This window comes from Chlorocebus sabaeus, chromosome 15, assembly GCF_047675955.1.
Source record: "Chlorocebus sabaeus isolate Y175 chromosome 15, mChlSab1.0.hap1, whole genome shotgun sequence".
Taxonomy (NCBI): Eukaryota; Metazoa; Chordata; class Mammalia; order Primates; family Cercopithecidae; genus Chlorocebus; species Chlorocebus sabaeus.
The window spans coordinates 39264534-39285207 of NC_132918.1; the positions used below are offsets into that span (position 1 = coordinate 39264534).

Here is a 20674-nt window from a genome sequence, read left to right on the forward strand (position 1 = left end):
AGTATTGGAAGTCCTGGGCAGAGTAATCAGGCAAGAGAAAGAACTAAAGGGCATCCAAACAGGAAGAGAAAAGTCAAATTATTCCTGTTTGCAGATGACACAATTCTATAACTAGAAAACCCCATAATCTTGTCCCAAACCTCCCTCAATTGATAAACAACTTCAGCAAAGTTACAGGATACAAAATCAATGTACAAAAATCCCTAGCATTCCTATACACCAACAACAGCCAAGCCAAGCGCCAAATCAGGAATACAATCCCATTCACAATTGCCACAAAAAGAATACAATACCTTGGAACACAGCTAACCAGGGAGGTGAAAGATCTCTACAACGGGAATTACAAAACACTGCTCAAAGAAATTAGAGATGACAAACAAATGGAAAAATTTCCCACACTCATGGATAGGAAGAATCAATATCATTAAAATGGCCCTCCTGCCTAAGGCAATGTGCAGATTCAGTGCTATTCCTATCAAACTACCAATAACATTCTTCGCAGAACTAGAAAAAACAATTTTAAAATTCATGTAGAACCAAAACAGTTGGAATAGCCAAGATAATCCTAGGCAAAATGAATGAAGCTGGAGGTATCAAGTTACCTGACTTCAAACTATACTATAGGAAGTGTCATTTTTCCCCCTATTTATATCTTACCCATGCCCTCTAGGTTTTATGTATGTGCCCCCAATGGCACATAGCAGTCACATAATTATTTCAATACCTTCTGTCTTCTTTTTCATTCTCAATATTGTATCTTTTTTATTATCTCTATGAGTCTGGGGAGGGGCATGTGGTATTATTTGTCTTATTCGTCTTCAAAAATTATCAGCTTTTGATTTACTTACCTTTCATTTTGTTTTCTTTAAGTGGAAAAGTATAAGCCATCTTTTAATTTTGGGGAAACACTCTAATAGACATTTATTTTTGTCTGTTATTACATCCATTCTAACAGACATTTATACACATATATATCCAAATTATATATACCAAAGTGATGGAATATAAAATCCTATACAATTCACCCTGTCATGTACATCACTGCCTGTGACAGCTGATAGGGAAAACACTACACATCGAGGGCATAGATCTTTTTGAACCACTGCAGTAGCTCAGTACTGAGACTGAAGATTGCCTTATTCAGTGCAAGCTGCACAAAAATTAGTGAACAGAATTTGGTTGGAGATGAAGTAAAATAATCAAGCAAAGAGTGTAGGCCTACAATTGAAAGCAGTCTTCTGTTTGAGTTTATATCAAAGCTGAAAGTATATCACACAGCAGTGAACTTGAATTCCCCATATTCATTAACAGGCTTGAAGGTATGCAAAATTGGCATTATACTTATTTTTATATATGTTTTTCTTTATTATAATTACAGGCAGGCTGAAAAAGTGGGCAGCTGCACGCAGCTGCAAAGGCTGCTGCCCAGCCTCTAGCTCACTGAGGACGCAGTGGGAGCCAGAGGGGTGGTGCATCACAGCCAGGGGAGTAGCGTGTGGACCCCACGAAGGCCTAGGTGAGGCTGATCCCATTCCCTCAGTTGTTTGGGGAGTCATGGGCAGTGGCACGGGAGGAGGAACTGGCATGGTAGATGGCAGTCCAGCCCACTGCCACTGCCACACAAAACCTAGGGTACAGATGTCATTTCTGATAACAGATTGAAATAGATTTCCTGATTTGCATATATATTTTAAATGCTTCTTTATACACATGCTGTTACACACAGATATATACATATATATGTATAAATTTTGCATTGGTCTTAAAGTTCCATGAGAAATTTTACCTATTGCACTGTGGGCCTAGCCATGTATTTGATGTGTGTAATCTTGGATATGCTCCTGCTGTGAATACCACAAATGTGATTTTAAAAAATAAAAAAAGGAGAGAAGTCCTCCTGCTGTAGTTGGAGTCAAACAAAGATGTTCCCAGATAATCTTCCTACAAATGTGGATATTTCTGTCCATAGTGAAGCTTGGAGCAGACTTCTGTGAACTGCCCATAGTGTCATTAGTGTCATTAATGTCTCACCAAGGCACATGCTAGGAGAAATTGTTCCAGTAAGTTCTATCAGTGAGAGACTTTTTGAAAAGACTCTACAGAGCTATGTGAAAAAATTAAAAGTACTAGTTCATATAACCCAAATGGAACAATGTTCTGGATTAATCAGAACTAGATTTAAAAGGAGCTGCTATGTCTCAAAGGCAAATGATTTTCTTCATAGATGGTGAGCATACAATATAGGCTCAAACATGACAAGAGAAGAGTGGTATGTTCTACCCTTGATATGATCCATGAGGGTACTTCTGAGCTCACGGCAGGCTCTGATATGACCTATGCTGTGTTCAGCTAGCAGCTCGGTTTCTGCTGCTATCCTGTTCCCCAGAGAGAAATGCACAGAAGAAAAATTGATGGACTCTTCCTTTCAGAACACACCTAATGACACAAGGCCTTTTTTTCACTTTTAAGAAATTGGAACATATGATACTTGCTAGGAAAATTGATGGACTCTTCCTTTCAGAACACCACCAATGGCACAAGGCCTTTTTTTACTTTTAAGAAATTGGAGCATACAATACTTGCCATATATATATATACACATACATACATATATATATAAACACACACACACAAAAACACACATATATATATCTCACTATATGTATATAAACACACACACACACATATGTTGGAGTCCTAACCCCCAATAATTTACATGTCATTTTATTTGCAAAAAGGGTCTTTACAAAGACGGTAAGGTTAAAATGAAGTTATTAGGGTGGGCCCTAATCTAATCTGACTGCTATCTGTATAAAAAGGGAAAATTGGAGAAGAACACATACAAAGGGAGAATATCATGTGAAGATTGGAGTTATGCTGCTACAGGCCAGGAGTCCTGAAACAGATCCATCCTTGGTGCCTTCAGAGGGATCATGGCGTGCTGACACCTTGATCTCCAACTTCTAGCCTTCTGAACCGTGAGGCAATAAATTCCTTTTGTTTATTTAAGGCACTCAGTTTGTGACATTTTGTTACAGCAGCTCTAGCAAACGAACACAATGCTGGAATGGATATTTCAGCAGAAAAACCTAGAGATTTCCTTTAGGATGTGGCTGTTTGGAGGTACTTTGGAAATGTTACTCCTTTACATGTTAGATATGTGTGTCAGAAACCTACACCTATGTGTTTCCAGGAGACACAGGCAGATTATCAGTAAAAATAACAGATGACTTGTAGAAATTTGGATAGAAAAAGTCAAGAATTTCTTCTGTATACTTTCCCTGGGTATTATAAAGGTAGGTTGTGGAGCTGTATCATCAAGACTTGGGACTTGGACTAAGACACAAACTATAACATAAACCCTTGCCTTGGTACCTAGAGAATATTGAATTTGACTCTCAGGTTCTGTATCACTATTTCTCTTAGAAAGGAATATGAGATGTAAATACAAATCGATGTCTGGATAACATAGCTACAAAGAGACTGAAAACATTGGACTTTTTAGCTGTCGTGGCATGGGGTGTAATCAAGTCTTCCCCTACACTGTCAAGAAATAAATTAGAATTGTTGAAAGATACAACATTACAGCTAGGTAGTTTCTATACCACTGTAGGATGACTATAGTTAACAATAATATATTACATAATTTCAAACAGCTAAAAAAGGATATTGAACATTCCCAACACAAAGAAATTCTAAACGTTTGGGATGATGTGCCAATTACCGTGATATAATCACTATATGTGATATGTATTGAAACACCACTATGTATCCCATGAATATGTACAATTATTGTCAATTTGAAAATAAAATAAAGTACATTATAACAGATGACTTTTGTTCACTTGTTTCCAAACTTAATTGCTTGATCACAATGCTCACACCACCATACAAAAGGGAACAAACTTTGAAGATAAGATCCAGTGAAATGAACCCTTTAGCATGCAAATAGTAACAGTGCCTGGATAAAGCCACAAAAGAAGTTAGTGAGGTAATGGACTGCAAAGGAAGCTAGTCTAGCTGTGGTGCCTTCCAGAAATATTCTGGGACCAAATTTACAAAATTAAAAAAAAGGAAGGATTGACTGGCCTACCTTAGCATATGTTTCTACCACATACTTATGTAGCAAAAAAAGAAGGGCTTTCCTGCTCTGCAAGATACAAAATTTTTCAAAATTTAAAACAAACAGGAGCCACCCTTCCTGTTTCAAGACTTGAAAGTGCATACTAGTGACACTACACACTAGTGTAGTGCTTACAAAATCGAAAGGATTTTTAGTCAGGAATCATTGTGAAAAATGTTCAGACAACAGGACAATCAACAAAATTTGCCTCCTAGAGAGCTGCATTTTTAATGATTTGCTTACAAATCAGCACATGCTGTTAAAAAGAAGAGATTTCTAGTACTTGTTTTCCTAATTAGAATGGGCAGCCAGTATGTTAAATGATTAAAAAGAACTGGAACCAGATTCAGTATCATGAAAAACAAATTACAAATTTTAAAATATATCGAGTTTAAAGCGGGTCAAATCAGAATTATGAAAAATACAATTCTCTTAGTGTATATAGCATAGCATATAGTATCAAATCTCCATTTAGATTTTATTTCTCAGAGGAAAAAATTAACAGATTCCCGTGACATTTATTTTCATTTGTCATAGTCAAGGATGCGTTTTTAAAATTGAGTACTGAAATTGAGTGAAAGAAAAAGGGCTCTTTGAACATAATTAATTTCTCTCTACATTAAAATAAACTTATTTTGTTTGTGGACTGAATTGCCTTCTGAATAATGGAGAATTGAGAAAAATGTCTGGTCCCAACTGAATAAGTTGCTTTTGGGTCAATTGGATGGTAGATTTTTCACACACACATGCACATACTCATACATACACACATTTCTTACTACATTTTTAACTTCTTAATTGGATTCAACTGACTATGCTTAATACTCAAAATTTATAACATCGTACCATGGATCTGTTTTCATAGCAATAAATTTTCAGTTTTCTATTTATGATTCCAGTCAACAAAAGGGCTACGAAGTGATTTATTCTTTAGGTAATTTCAGATGATATATTTGAAGGTTTTTGGGAGAAACTTTTCTAGTCCATACTCAAATGCTCTTCATTATTGAATGCATATTTAGATCAGGTTCTTGAATTATATTGATCTGCTGCCTCCTTAAAAAATAAAATTTGACTGAAAATGTTTTTAAAAATGGCCTTCCAAAAGATAATTACATCCTAATGTCTGAGGGTTACTTTATAAAGAAAAGGGTGGGGAAATATGCAAATACAATTAAATTGAGGATCGTGAGATGCAGAGATTATCCTAGACCATTCAGGTAGACCCTCCTAAGTATAAACACCTGTGTTTTTCTAAGAGAAGCCCATAGGGAGATTAGACACAGGCAGAGAAGAAGGCAATGTGAAGATGAAGCAGAAAGAGATTGGAAGATGCTGGCCTTCAAAATTAAAGTGATCTAACAATAGTCAAAGAATACTGGCAGCCACCTGAGGTTAAAAGAGGCAAAGGGCACCTTCTAGAGAGTCTCCAAGAAAGGTGTGTATCTTGCCTATGACTTGATTTGGACCTAATTTCATAGTTTAGGACCGCAGAACTGTAAAAGAATAAATATCTGTTGTTTTAAGCAACTGAATTTGTAGTAATTTGCTACTATAGTCACAAGAAACTAATATAGGGTCCATAGAATTTATTTAGTCCAGTGGTTTCCATACATTTTAGCAGCAAGTTTGTTCCATGCTTTTTTCTCTTCCCACTCACTAAAACAATTTCTGTGCCTATCTGGAAACTATCTTTCCCAATTTGCCAATAACCACTCTTATTTCTCAAGTTTAATAAGCACTGGCTCTTATTAGGACCAACATAATAAATTATATGTAAGGAGAAAATAGGCCAGATTACATACATTTTACATATTCAGGGTCTGCAAGTCAGAAAATTTAATAACTGTTCAAGGACACACATTAACTGCTATAAATGATTCAAATATAGATTTAGACAACTCAAATGACATTGTTCTTTGCCCCAAACTACAAAACATCACAAATTACAATCCACCATGTAAGGGCTATACATACACATCATCATCATATATTTATAAATTCTTATCCAGCCAACTTACATACATATCTCTTATCCTAAGACCTAGACGTAAATAAAATGGTGAAGTCATGTATGATAAAGCTCCATGAATTCCATCCTCAATATGGTCATGAACAACTTGGACTCCAACATTTCGAAGTCTTGTAACATACATAAGTCCATCGTCTCTTAAGACATCATGTTGACAGGTAAGAATATAGGTTAGTGGCAAATTCTGTAACTGAGAATCATTGGCCAACAAGGGTAATGCTCTGCTGTCTGTAAGTCCTGGCAATGAATAACTAAGTCCTCCAAGAATTGGTTCAGTGTACACATAGTCTTTTCTATACTTCTCAGGAAGAAGAATACTCCAGTTAACAAACTTAAACAGATGTCTTGACTCCAGAGGCATGTGTTGGTTTCTTCTCATTGCCCGAGGAAGGGCTTCATCCTTGGTGAAATATAAGCTCACGAGTTTTATGGCTACATCCCTGGTCAAAACTATACCATGCTCATTTTCTCGGTGAGATGGCAAATAAGAATCTGTTATCTGTAGGCCAGGGTAAAGTAAGACTTGCATTTTGATTTTATGTTTTATTTCAGCATCATTCTGCACCTGAAAATATATGGTAATATTCTGTAATACAAAATGTTCCAAAATACCAGGACAATAAAATTTAATCTTAATTATCTAGCAATCATTAGATAAACAAATCTACATAAATTGATGTGATATATCATAATTATTTTTACAATATTTAAAGTATATTTCCATGGCATGAAAAAAATTCAAACCAATTTAAAATTAAAATTTTTAAAAATATTGATTTTGTGTGTGAGGAAAAAAGGAGAAAGAATAAGAGAAGAGGGGGAAAGAGACAGAGAATGTACAAGGCGAGAGAGATACGCAGGATATTTTGGTAAAAAATCACAAATGAAAATGATCCAATTCTAAAAATATTTCTAGGGGAAATTGACAGTACATATAAGTTTGTAAAAATCCTTCTTAAATAAAGTAGCCAGAGTGAGTTGAAGAAATAAATATAGCTATTAAATCATATTATTTCATTATAGAATCCAAAAAAATCTTAAAAACTTTTAGAATATGTTCTTTGGCAACAAGGTAGACATTACCAACATCATACCATAATTTTTAAGAAACATTATCCCAGTGCAAAAGCACATGGACCAAGATGAAGAAAAATAAAAAGCCAATCAACAGGTATTTTATGAGAATGATGCAGTGTTGGAGAAATAAAGGGAGAAAATTATGAAAAAAATTGATGTGCATAAGTTTGATACGCAAGGAAAAAACGTGAAGTACTTGATAAGGAGTGCCTTTTCTTTTCCAAAGAGAAAGGCATATGACCTCACCTATGACCCTGCAGACTGCAAGAGAACACCTTGAATTAATCTCCCAGGAGCTATTGCTTGGCTAGAGGCTGGCATCTGGACAAATGAAAATACCTGCTGCTGCTCCAAGTGAAAAGCTCAGGACCACAGGATGTACCTCTATATGAACCATTCACCACAGTGATTAGCTGAACAGAAAGGAAAAACTAAATTGAAGTCCAAGAGGTACCTCAGAAAAGGAAATGGTATCCTACCATCTCCACAACATACTTCCAAGATGCTAGAGGTTTAAGCTCCACAGTGTACTTCGAAGATGCTAGAGGTTTAATGAGTGTAGAATGAAAATGAGCCAAAATAAAGTTAACTTACAGAAACCTTCCTAGACCCCAAATCTCTCTGCAGTGCCCTTAGGTAGATAACTTACTAATCAAAGATTGCTATCAATAACCCATCCTCAGTCATCCTACTCTCGATCTCGCCAATCTAGGAAAAAATACAAACAAACAGAGAACACATAAACAGGGACAGGTCAAAAAGTGTCCATCGATACCCTTGCCTGACCCTACCTTTCCTTTCTGGAATGCCATATGGAATAAATCACTTCAACAAATGTGTCAGTATTTCCCATTTCTATGTTCCCCATTATGTCATTTGTTACTTTGCCATTCAAGGCATTTTTCCTCTCTAATATTCTTCAAAACCCATGCTAAAGTCAGTTCTCTTCAAGATATTGGAAAAGCACCTGAGTCAGATTCTCTGAGGTTGGCAATTTTGCCATAGTGTTAACAACTATGTTATTTATCTGGTGTGTTTCAGATATTTTCTACACATTTTATATATACTCACAAGCATATATGTGTGATTATGCATGTGAATACCTGATCAAAGGAAACTCTTCTTTTTTAAATTCCCAAATCTCTATTACCTCTTTAAGACCAATTGTCACTTTTCCTTTATTATACACAAATGTACATGATTAATCTTTCTACTTGGTTTTGAATTTCACAAACACTGGCATGATACCTGAGTTGTCATTGTACTCCTTACTGGACATAAGATAATAAAGTCATTAATATCATACGGGAAAATAATTGAAAAATGAATATTTTAATAATATGGAAACCATAATATTATAAACCATAATATCTGATTTATAATTCTTTTAACAAGACACTATATCTGGAGCCAGGAATAATAAGATCCGAGAAACAGTAACAGGTATAAGACAAGTAGGTTCCAAAAGTAACGCTGAATGATTGACCTATCTGTAGCTTAGTTCTTTGCACCTAGACTTATATGGTCCCGAAGACAACGAACTAAGCAAAGTTCAAAAGTGCGCATAAACATTAATACTAAACCAAAACAAGCCTAGAATGGAACATTCTATAAAATGGACGTGAAGGGATGGATATATATTTCTGATTTTGTGGGTAACTAATATGTACTTGAGTGCAAAAAAATATGTGACATTCCTCTCAGGATGTTATTAATTTGTAAAGAACAAGAATGAAAAAGTAAAAGATCAAAAAAGTTGAGAGAACATATCTAGCTCATGGCAATATCCGTAGAGATTAGACACAGGTAACTGTATTTCAAATTTCTATTTACAGTTTTATCATATTTCCAATATAATAAAGACCTTTGGACAGCTAAGTAACTTAAAGATTGTGGAAGAGTTTAAGTAAAGTCCATCCTTATTCTTACTCTTTTTCAACAATGAACATTATTTTCATGAAAACACAATGGATACTACGTATTTGAACTTTCCTTTATAATTAAACACGATTAATCCTAAACTTATGGTATTTACAGTAAAATTGTCTCATATAAATTATTTTCTCTGTCCCTCCTTTATTAAGTCACCAAGTATGAATCTCTAATTGGTTCAAGTTATAGGTTGTGTTTTTCAAGTTATAGGCCATGCCACTGATATGATTGTCATCAAGAAATTAATTTATTTATACCATGAAGACTGGTCTCCTAAGTCTATACTTTTGAGAGCAAAATTTGGGACCCAGTTCATGAAAATCTTCTATGCCATGCTAAAATGCTTGGAGTAAACATGTTGACCAGCACCATTTTCACTCCTACATCAGTGTTTTCATTCACAAACAACCTTCCTGGACAGCATGAATTGGAAGTGGTGGCTGAAAGGAAGTTGGTAACAAAGTCAGAGAAGGGATGATCCTTGACTTCATGTCCTGTGTCATTCTATGACTAAACTGCTCCAAAGCCCATTCGAAGCAGTAATCTGCCATGGACACCTGTGCTTGGCCTAAAGTCAACTCCAGACAGTCTGAGGCATTACTGAATCCTCTCCCATTTCCCAAGTACCCTGTGACCATTCAAAGGACATGGCACTTTCCTAGAGAATGATAGTTTCCACTGCCAGGGGAACATATTGCAGCCCTTGCACTTTGCCCCTCATCATCTACTACGCTTCTCAATCCAGTTACTGGTTCACAAGATACCCTACCATCTAGCTCCCTGATTTGAGAGTGTGTTATTCAAATTCCTGCATGCCCACGCCAACTTATCCATGGCCTGTTATCCATGTAAGGATGGATTTACACAAAATGATAACTTGTTATTTGAGGAGTTCCTACATTGCTATTGATAAGTATTGCTCACCAAACTTAACGTATCTGTCATTTTCAACCCAGAGCATTCAACTTCATAGCAACCGTGACTGCTATCCCCACTAATTTTCCTTTCTATCAACTACCCCTAACAACCCCAAACCTGATTCCACCAATACACAACCAGCCAATCTTGATAAACTATGAACCACCATGAAGAAATTCCAATATGGGAGGATTTTTTGGCTTCATCCAAGCACACATGTTCCAACCATGCTGGAAACTGCAAAACTCCCACACGGCTAGACAGAGTCCAAGATAATCAGCCTGCTCTCCTCCTTGCAGGTTAATCCTGTCCTTTCCTGACACTTATTCTTCCCCTAAAATCCCACTTTCCACTTTGTGTCCTAAAAGTATGACAGTAAAACAGATGATATCACTCAGAAGTGCAGGACTCATGGTGATACCACTTCCAGGTGCAAGTAACAGAAGACAGATGTTTCTGCTTCTGATGGATTTCAGGTGACCTGTATAACACTGAATGATGGGATTACACAGAGGTAAACAAACAAAATAATAGAAACTAACATACATAATATCTATGTATGGGACATCATCCCATGTCCAAGAATGTTGCATGTCAATCATATTTTTCTAAAAATCATCACCGTTGATTATAATTTCTGATTAATATTTGCTATTCAACTGTTTTTAAAGAATTTTTTTATCTTTTTAAAGAAGTGTCACATATGTAATATATATAGCCATAGAAATATTGGATGCCATAGAAATATTATTATAAATAAGATGATAATGCTTTATTACCACCTTATGACAGAAGATACAAATTAGAAGTAAAAGTATATTTAGAAAGACCAAAGCTATAAACCTAAATAAGTAGAGCTATCATATATCATAGCTTCCTCTTTAAATTACCTACACTGAAATACTTATTTTTTTAGAATATCTAAGAGAGTAGGACTTACTAATTACTTCAAAATATCAAATCAATTCCCATTATTTTATGAAAGTAAAAAGAATATCTCTGATCCTAAATAAGAGCAATGCACACATTATTTTAAAATAAAATGTGGCCATGAAATTGTATTTAAGTGACATGATTAAAGTTTAGAAATACTTTTTCCTCTTAATTAAAGATTAAGGCACCATGTCCACAAAAGTTTTCTAAGCTATAGTGATCATCCAGATCATTGTGACCAGCGAGTTACATTAGTGACTTTAGGACACATCATGTGATGTTGCCAGGAAATCTAGCAATAATAGGTATAAGATATTCATTTCCTCTCAATAAAGAATGCAATTGAAAAATGACAGGATAATATATGTGCCCTAATTCATGAGAAAATTCTTTTATAATGTGAATGGAAACAAATGAGTCATTTTTAAAAATATATCTCTCAGTGGTGATTATTGATACCAAATTTTTAAAACCATAATCTATAACATATTGTCGATCACAGGATCATGAGACATTGGAAAAAATGAGCACTATAATCATTTCAAAGTAAAAGTTGATGCTTATGACTCAAAATAAAAACAGTACAGGGAATAAAGTTTTTCAATGAAAATTCAATTCATGTAGAAAGTTTAGCAGTCCATGAAGAACAAATAACTTAAAGCATAATCATAAAAGTAAATAGGAAAGGATAAAGAAAATCACCTTTTTAAATGCTCATGAAGTACACTGAGTTCTCCTGCAGTCTGTTCATCTGCATGCTGCACTATGTTCCCTCTGAACAGATAAATCAGAACATCTAAATAGACACTATGTTCTTATATAATTAATTAAGAAATAGAATGACATTCTCTTAGAACGCACTCATTAGACATAAAACTCATGTTCTATTAGAATTCACTCATTCCTTCCCTCTGAAGGGTATAATCTATTCATGAAGGATCCACCCTCCTGCCCCAAACGCCTCTCACTAGGCTCAGTCTTTCAACACTGCCACATTGGGGATCAAATTTCAACACGAGCTTTGACTGGGAAAGACCAATAGAATAGATATTATGTATGTTTAAGAAATAGAAATAGAATAATTTAAGGAATAGAATGATTTTTATTCACTTTTGTGCTGTCCTACAGATTGTACTGAGAATCACATCTCTGTTTGGTGCCTGTGTTACTAAGTATTGTCCTGCTGAAAACTTATAAGGTAGGGTATCATATTTTCATGAATCTGTATGGCTACATCCAATTGTTATTTCTTTTTTCTTTCTTTCTTTTCTTTTTTATTGTTTAGAGGCATGGTCTTGCTCTGTCACCCATGTTGGAGTGCAGTGGTGTGATCCTAGTTCACTGCAAACCTCGAACTCCTGGGTCCAAGCAATCCTCCTGCCTCAGCCTATTGAGTTGCTGGGACTACAGGAGTGTACCACTACCCCTGCCTACTTTTATTTTTTTGCCTAGACTGGTCTTGAACTCCTGGCCTCAACTAATCCTCCCCACTGGGCTTCCCAAAGTGCTGGGACTATAGGAATGAGCCAATACACCAAGCCCAATTGTTGTTTCAGTTATGCTTGCTACACTTGCAAAGCCAAGCAAATGTTACAAATGTGCAAGAAGAAATTAGAGGTGTGGTAAGATGTTGCTTAATCACTATTGGGTAATTGTTGGAGCTTTCAGAATCTCTACATTCCCCAAACTGGTTTCAGATGAAATTTTAGACCAGACTGCTATACAATTTTACATAGTAATTAGTATAATAATCTCTAAGCAGGGCATTCTCCAATTTTTACCCTCCATCACGCTCCTCATTTTACTCCAGCAAGATCTTTCAAATAAATGACATTATTTCAAGTAAATAGCAAACAAGTTCATGCTGGAAGAGTCCTCAGGAATCAACATGTCTAATGGTTTGCAAACGTTCTTCTTGGCAATGAAGTCCTCTTTTATTTTTCTCCTAAGAAAATTTACTTAGAGCTCTAAACATGAAGGGCAACTAAAGTGGAACAGGTTGGGTTGAAAGGAGGCCCAGGTGTAGAACCAAAGGTGAGGCTTTGTTATCACTGCCATTTTGGTTTCACAATAGGATTTTGTGTGTATGATGTCATAGATTAATATATACATATAGGCATATGTATATGTATATGTATGTATGTGCATATATACTTATATATGTATGTATAACATATATTTCAAGTGTATATGTATGTAAAATATGTATGTATATAAACTTCTTCTTGTGCTTTAATCCTGAATCTTATAATACTTAAGAGGAAAGAAATTTTAAAAAATAAATAGAGAGGCACCTAGAGTAACGTTTGGTTCAAGTTTTTATAACTAAAGTCATATTTCAAAAAGTACAGAGCAGTGTTTCTCAAAAAGAAGTCTGAAGAAGACCAGTTTCATCATTGTTTTAAAATAGAAAGGTAAGAGAATGAAGAATAAAAATTACATGAACATCTCAATGGATGCATAAAATGACTTCACAAAATGCAATATCTTCTCATAATACAAAATCTCAACTAATTATGTATAGAGGAAAGTACCTCAACATAATAAAGGCCATATAGACAAGCTCACAGCTAACATCATAGTCAGTGGTGAAAAGCTGATAGCTTTTCCTCTGAGATCAGGAACAAGACAAAGATACCCGTTCTCACCGTATCTATTTAACAAAATACTAGAAGACCTAGTCAGAACTATTAAAAAACAAAAACACAAACAAACAAAAACAGAAATAAAAAGCATCCAAATGAGAAAGAAGTAAAAATGTCTGGACCAGGTGCGGTGGCTCATGCCTGTAATTCCAGCACTTTGGGAGGCTGAGGCGGGCGGATCACGGGGTCAGGAGATCGAGACCATCCTGGCTAACACTGTGAAATGCCGTCTCTACTAAAAATACAAAAATTAGCCAAGCATGATGGCGGATGCCTGTAGTCCCAGCTACTTGGGACGCTGAGGCAGGAGAATGGCATGAACCCAGAAGGCAGAGCATGCAGTGAGTGGAGATCATGCCACTGCACTCCAGCCTGGGTGACAGAGCGAGACTCTGTCTCAAAAAAAAAAAAAAAAAAAAAAAAAAAAAAAAAAAAAAGTGTGTTTGTAGATTACATGATATTAGATACAGAAAACCCTAAGACTACCAAAAACCTGTTAGTATAAGTAAATAAATTCAGTAAAGTCGCAGGATACGAAATCAACATTCAAAAATCACTTGCATTTCTGTATACTAACAATAAACTATCTTAAAAAGAAATTTTAAAAAATCCCATTTCAACAGTAACAAAAATAAATACATAAATAAAACACTAGGAATAAATTTAACCAAGGAGGTAGAAAGATCTATACACAGTAAGCTATAAAATATTAAAGAAAGAAATTGAAGAAGACACAAGTAAATGAAAAGATTAACCATGTTTCTAGGTCCAAATAATTAATATTGTTAAAATGTCTATACTACTCAAAGCAATGTACAGATTCAATGCAATTCCAACCAAAATTTCAATGGTATTTTTTACAGAAATAGAAAATTCATATAGAACCACAAAAGACTGAATAGTCAATATAATCTTGAGTAAAAAGAACAAACCTGGAGGCATGACAATCCCTGATTTCAAAATAAACTGCAAAGCTACAATAATCAAAACAGTATGGTACTGGCATAAAAACAAACATATAGACCAATGGAACAGGATAAAGAGCTAAGAAATAAATTGTTGTCTTAGTTCAGTTAGTGCTGCTGCAACAGAATGCCTGAGACTGGGTAATTTATTTAAAAAAAAACTGTCTCACAATTCTAGTGGTTGAAAGTTTCAAGATTGGGTATCTGCATCTGATAATGGCCTCTGGCTGCTTTAATCTATGGCTGAAAGAGAATCAGGAATCTGCATGTGCAAAGAAATCACATGGCAAGAAAGGAAGCAAGAGAGAGAAACCAAGGAAGCCAAATTCTTTTTAATAATCTGCTGTCTCACAAATTAATTAATTCCCTGGAGAGCAAGAATTCACTCATTCCTTCCCTCTGAAGGGTATTAATCTATTCATGAAGGATCCACTCTTCTGCCCCAAACACCTCTCACTGGGCTCAGTCTTTCAACACTACCACATTGGGGATCAAATTTCAACATGAGCTTTGACTGGGAAAGACCAAGCTATAGCAATGGTCAATTGATCTTTGATAAAGTGCCAAGAACACACAAGAGGAAAAGACAGTCTTTTCAATAAAAAATGTTGAGAATTCTATATATCCACATGCAGAAGAATGAAAATGGACATTCATTTCATTTCATACACAAATATCATCTCGAAATGATGAATCAAAGGTTTAACACTTAATATAAAACTATATAGCTACTGAAAGAAAGTTTAGAGAAAAATGTCTTAATATTGGTCAAAGCAATAATTTGGGAGGTATGACTCCAAAAGTACAGGCAACAAAAGCAAAAAATAGATATATGGGATTGCCTCAAACTAAAAAGCTTCTGCACTAAAAAAGAAACAATCAACAGAGTGAAGAGACACTTACAAAATAGAAGAAAATATTTCAAACTATGGGTTCAATAAGGGGTTAATATTCAAAGTGTATAAAGAACTCAACTAAATGGCAAGAAAACAATAATCCAATTTAAAAATTGGAAATAGAACTGAGTAGATATTTCTCAAGAGAGGATGTACAAGTGGTCAACAGGTATACAAAAAAGTGTTCGACGTCACCAATTATCCAGGAAATGCAAATTAAAACCCTAATGACATATCAGTTAATGCCTGTTAGAATGGCTACTATCAAAAAAGGGAAAAAATAATAAGCATTGGTAAATGTATAGAGAAAAGGGGCCCCTTGTACATTATTGTTGGAAATGTCCATTAGTGTATCCGTTATGGAAAACAGTACCAGATGATTCAGCAACACCACTTCTAGCTATATATCCAAAGGAAACAAAGTCAATAACATGAAGAGATATCTGTACTCGCATATTCATTGCAGCAGTATTCACAGTAGCCAAGATATGGAATCAAACTGTGTGTCAGTCGGATAAATGGATAAAGAAAATTTGGTGTGTGTGTGTATCTACATATACACACACACAAACACACACAATGGGATATTATTAAGCCTTCAGAAAGAAGAAAATCCTGTCATTGGTGACAACATTGATGAACCTGGAGGTCCTTACACTGAATGAAGTAAGTCAGGTAAAGACAGACAAATACTGCATAATCTTGCTTATATGTAGAACCTGAGAAAGTTAAACCCCTAGAAGTGGATAGCAGGTGGTGGTTATGAGGAGCTGGGGATATAGATGCAAGGGGATGGAGATGGGAAAATCGGGGAGATGTTGGTGAAAGATTACAAAGTTTCAGTTACGCAGGATGAATAAGTTCTGGAGATCTAACATTAAGGGCGGTGACTATTGTTAATAATACTGCGTACTCAAAATTTGCTAAGACAGATCTTAAACATGCTCACTATACAGAAAAAATAAATGGTAACTATGTTAGGTAATGAGTATGTTACTTAGCTTGTGTTAATTGTTTCAAAATGCATACATATATCAGAACATCATGTTGTACATCTTAAATACATATGATTTTTCGTTTTCAATTGTACCTCAATACAACCTTACAAAAGAGAAAAAAAAAAAAAAAACAGAAAATAAGAGAGTTGGAATTCTTCCCAAATTATTTAATGAGGCTAGTGTAATTTTTCTCTCAAAACCTGACAAAGACAGAAGGCAGAGGTTGCAGTAAGCCGAGATCGAGCCACTGCACTCCAACCTGGGTGACAGAGCAAAACTCCATCTCGGGAAAAAAAAAAAAAAAAAAAAAAACCTGACAAAAAGTGTTAAAAAATGAAGATTAATCTCAAAAATACAAAACATTTAATGAACTAGAGCAAACAGAAAGCAGCAATGTATAAAAATTTTAATTCGTCATGACCAAGTAAGGCTCATGCCTAGAATGTAAGCATAATTTAACATTTAACGTTTAAAAGTCAGTTGGCATAATTTACCACACTAAAAGAATAAATAAGAAAAGTTACACGATCATCTCAATAGTTGCATTAAAATCATTTGACTAATTCAACACCCATTTATGCAAAAACTATCAGCAAACTAGGAGTAGAAATAACTTCCTCAATCTGACAAAAGCTAACTAGTAACTTCAGGTAATACTATATTTATTGATGAAATATTGAAAAATTTCGTCTGAAAACACAAAGCAAGACAGTTATATTAAATATTTTACTAGAGGCCCCAGACAGTGCACTAATAAAAGAAAAATTAAAAGGAGTAAGTACTGGGAAGCAAGAACTAAAACTGTCTCTAGTCATTGAAAATATAATTGTATAGAAAATCCTAGGAAACTAAAACAAAAGCAAAAACAAAAACAAAACAAAGAACGCTAGAGTTATAAGTGAGTTATTGAGGATATGATGGGAAAAGGCCAATATCAAAATCGATTGTATTTCTACATAGCATAGAAATAAGTTCCAAATTCCTAATTCCAATATGTTCCAAATAAACATTCAGAAAATACTATTTTTAATAAAATGTTAAAAAAAAAAAAACTGAGGGTAAAATTTGGGAAAAGATTTCCATGTTTTCTACACTGAAAATAGCAAAATGTTGCTGAGAAACTGAAGGGGATCTAATAAAAGTATGAGACATGCCATGTACTTTAATTGGAAAACTCAATATTATTGAGATATCAGTCCTTCCCAAAGTTATAGACTCAATGCAATCCTAATAAAAAATCAGTTAGTCTTTCTTTTTAAAAATTGGTAAGATAATCTAATATTTTAATGAGAAAGATATGGAATACTAGGAACATTTTTTTTAAAGAAGAACAAAGTTGAAGTCAGTGTAGTATTGGCAGTAGGACAGACATGTATATCAATGGAACAAAAGAATCCAGAAATAGTTACACTAAAGTTAAATAAACGTTTACTCAAGTGCCACTGTAATTCAATGGGAAAGAATGGTCTTTTCAACAAATGGTACTGGAAGAACTGAATTATCTATAGAAAAAAAAAAAATGAGCCTCAACTTCTACCTCGTATCCTAAAAACAAATATAATGTACCTGTTGAGTGACCGCTGTTGCTAAATTGCCCCCAGAACTGTCTCCTGAAATGCAGATTCGGGTGGGATCCACTCCATATTTTGTAAGAATTTTTTCCAGAAGAAAAAATTTGACTGCAGCAAGGCCATCTTCAAACTGAGCAGGAAAGTGGTGTTGAGGAGCTAGCCTATAACTTTAAAGAAACAATACTAAAGCATTTACGGTTGTATCTGTCCATTTAATTCTCAAATACCAAATAGATGCAATTTAACGCCAGCCTTTCTTGTTCAGTGTTCTAAAAATCAAGCCTAAGTTTTCTACTAACTCTTGATTAAAATGAAAATTATTTTAATAAAGTATAAAGTCTTCAATCTTGTACCTAAAGTCCATGGATGGTATTATTTGTGAGGAGTCAGGGCAGTTTTATGAACTTCCTAGGAATTGTAAGCAAAATTTTTAGTCCAAGTGTGTTTTAGAATGGAGATGGTCTATGGCTACCATCATATTCTCAATATAACTTGTAATCCAAACACTTTTTTAAAACCCTTATTTAGAAAGCACAATGGATTGCAGATCTGAGAGCATATTGTAGGCAGTGTCCTAGTTTATCAAGGTCATTTAGGTAAAAGTTTTACAAGCTGATGGTGCATATACTTCATCATGGATAATAACCAGTAGTTATTACTAGATAAAAATTTTGAAATATAAATAAAATTTAATATGCCAGAGAGCTTGCTTATTTCTGGTAAATTCATTTGTAAGGCAAATTATCACACAATTCTTTTCATGGGCACAAATAGATTTGTTCCCCAGTATATGTAGACTGGCAAAACAGGAAAATACTTCTAGCAGCCTATTCGTAGAGTTTTTCCTTTTTGATCTTCAGAATGCTAAAACGTGTATATTTCTATAGCCAATATGAAGTGTTGGTAATAGGGTTCTTAGAATTTTATTATAAGCTATCTAGAAAACTCTAAGTAATTTGTAGCTTAGACGTAGATGTGTACCAAAAAGATGTTGGTATCTTTATTTAAAATACAGTGGATTTATACTTTTTAGACAAAGAATAACACAAATTGTAGGGATTTGATAGAATGTATAAGCCAAGCACAAACTTATATTATTATATCAAAACGGATATAAAGTAGTATTTAGATTACTTCAAAAGCGATGAAATTAAACTTTTCTTGCCTGCTCAAATACAATCCAATATCCCAAATGTATAATAGCTAATATACTTCCTTCTGTCCAGCTATGTTACTTGGGACACTACTAGAGCCTTACAGGACCTGAGTCTTACATATCCAGAGCAAGTGTTTCCAAAACTGCTTACCCTGGGGTATAATTCAGATATTCTCACAATCACAGAAAAATAATGGAACACTGAACCTCTTTGAGGAGCGGTCTATGATGCAAAAGGTGACAAGTAAAATGTATTAATTTAAAAAATTATATTTGAAGCATAGCTGACCTGATGTGGGAATCAAACCTCTACATGGTAAAGGCAAAAATCATAGTAGCCACACACACACACACAAAAAAATAAAATAAATAAATAAATAAATAAATAAAAATAAAAAAATCTCTTACTCCACGCCTACAACGACAGCATCAAGTGTGTTTGCAGTCCATCTGTTCAGGAAGTCAAAAGCCCTCTGTTCTGAAATGAAGAAATAAACATCAAAGTATTTCCTGTAATTAGAAAGCAGTAGAAACAGTTACAGATATGAATGTGAAAATAACTGTGGTTTGTGAATATCACATAGGAGCTTTTATTTCCACCCCCTATTTCCAAGCAGATGGACCTGCATCCACGTGGCACACTCTCCCGTTCCTAGTCTTTTCAGCCACTCTCTCCAGGGGGAAAAGGATGGCTTTACCAATTATTTTGGGGAGGATAAACTAGAATAGGTTCAGCCTATTGTAATTTCGTCTTGACATCTGCTGTCTGTACACAATGACCCTTCCCAGGACCCTTTGTATCCTGGTGCATTTTACTTCATCTGAAATAATGGTAATGTTTTGACTTGCATTTATGTGAACTCTGTGTGTAAGTTTTTAATTAGCTCAAAGGTCATAGGAAAAAGAAAGTAATACTATGTTTTAAATCTCTAAACATGGTTCTTCCAAACCTCTGTCTTCTCTGAAGATGCCACATAATAAAATAGTCCAATAACATTGGCATTAAGACAGAGTCTAAGGAATAATAACCAGATATGAGAGAGCCTCTGGCAGGTCAGTGTGAAGACTTGATATACATATGAGTTTTGACATGCTTGATGTACAAGCCATTGACTTTCCCCAGACACATAACACACACACACACACACACACACACACCCCTTTCCCCAGGTCCCCACATATCCTATTTACCAGGGCCCTGGCCAATCACATTGGCAAATTCTGTGACATCTGCTGCTGCTTTAGTTACCACTAGATCCTAGAAATCCAGAGAATTCTAGAGTTGTGATCAAATTCCAGACTTTTCTGGACCTTCTCTTGCACATTAACAAAACTGCAAAGTAAAAACTAACCACTGGGTATATATATAACCTGGAAAACAGGAAAGTAAGTCACCTAGTCTTTTAAATAGACAAAAATAACGTTTTA

At 34.8% G+C, this 20674-nt stretch overlaps 1 protein-coding gene and 1 long non-coding RNA gene across 2 annotated transcripts in view; one reads left to right on the plus strand and one right to left on the minus strand.

Annotated features, from left to right (window-relative positions):
- The window catches only part of LOC140713539 (uncharacterized), a 183396-nt gene extending 170595 nt beyond the window's left edge, over nucleotides 1–12801 (plus strand). The window contains exon 3 of the long non-coding RNA XR_012095652.1: nucleotides 12468–12801. This is a non-coding gene — a long non-coding RNA (uncharacterized lncRNA). The remainder of the gene's footprint in view (nucleotides 1–12467) is intronic.
- AADACL2 (arylacetamide deacetylase like 2) overlaps nucleotides 2424–20674 on the minus strand; it is a 29475-nt gene continuing 11224 nt past the window's right edge. Inside the window, exons 3-5 of the mRNA XM_008008694.3 lie at nucleotides 19655–19724; nucleotides 18086–18257; nucleotides 2424–6720 (exon numbers count right to left, since the gene is read on the minus strand). Of these exons, the coding sequence (XP_008006885.1) occupies nucleotides 6118–6720; nucleotides 18086–18257; nucleotides 19655–19724 (845 nt within the window). The 3' untranslated portion in view covers nucleotides 2424–6117. The remainder of the gene's footprint in view (nucleotides 6721–18085; nucleotides 18258–19654; nucleotides 19725–20674) is intronic.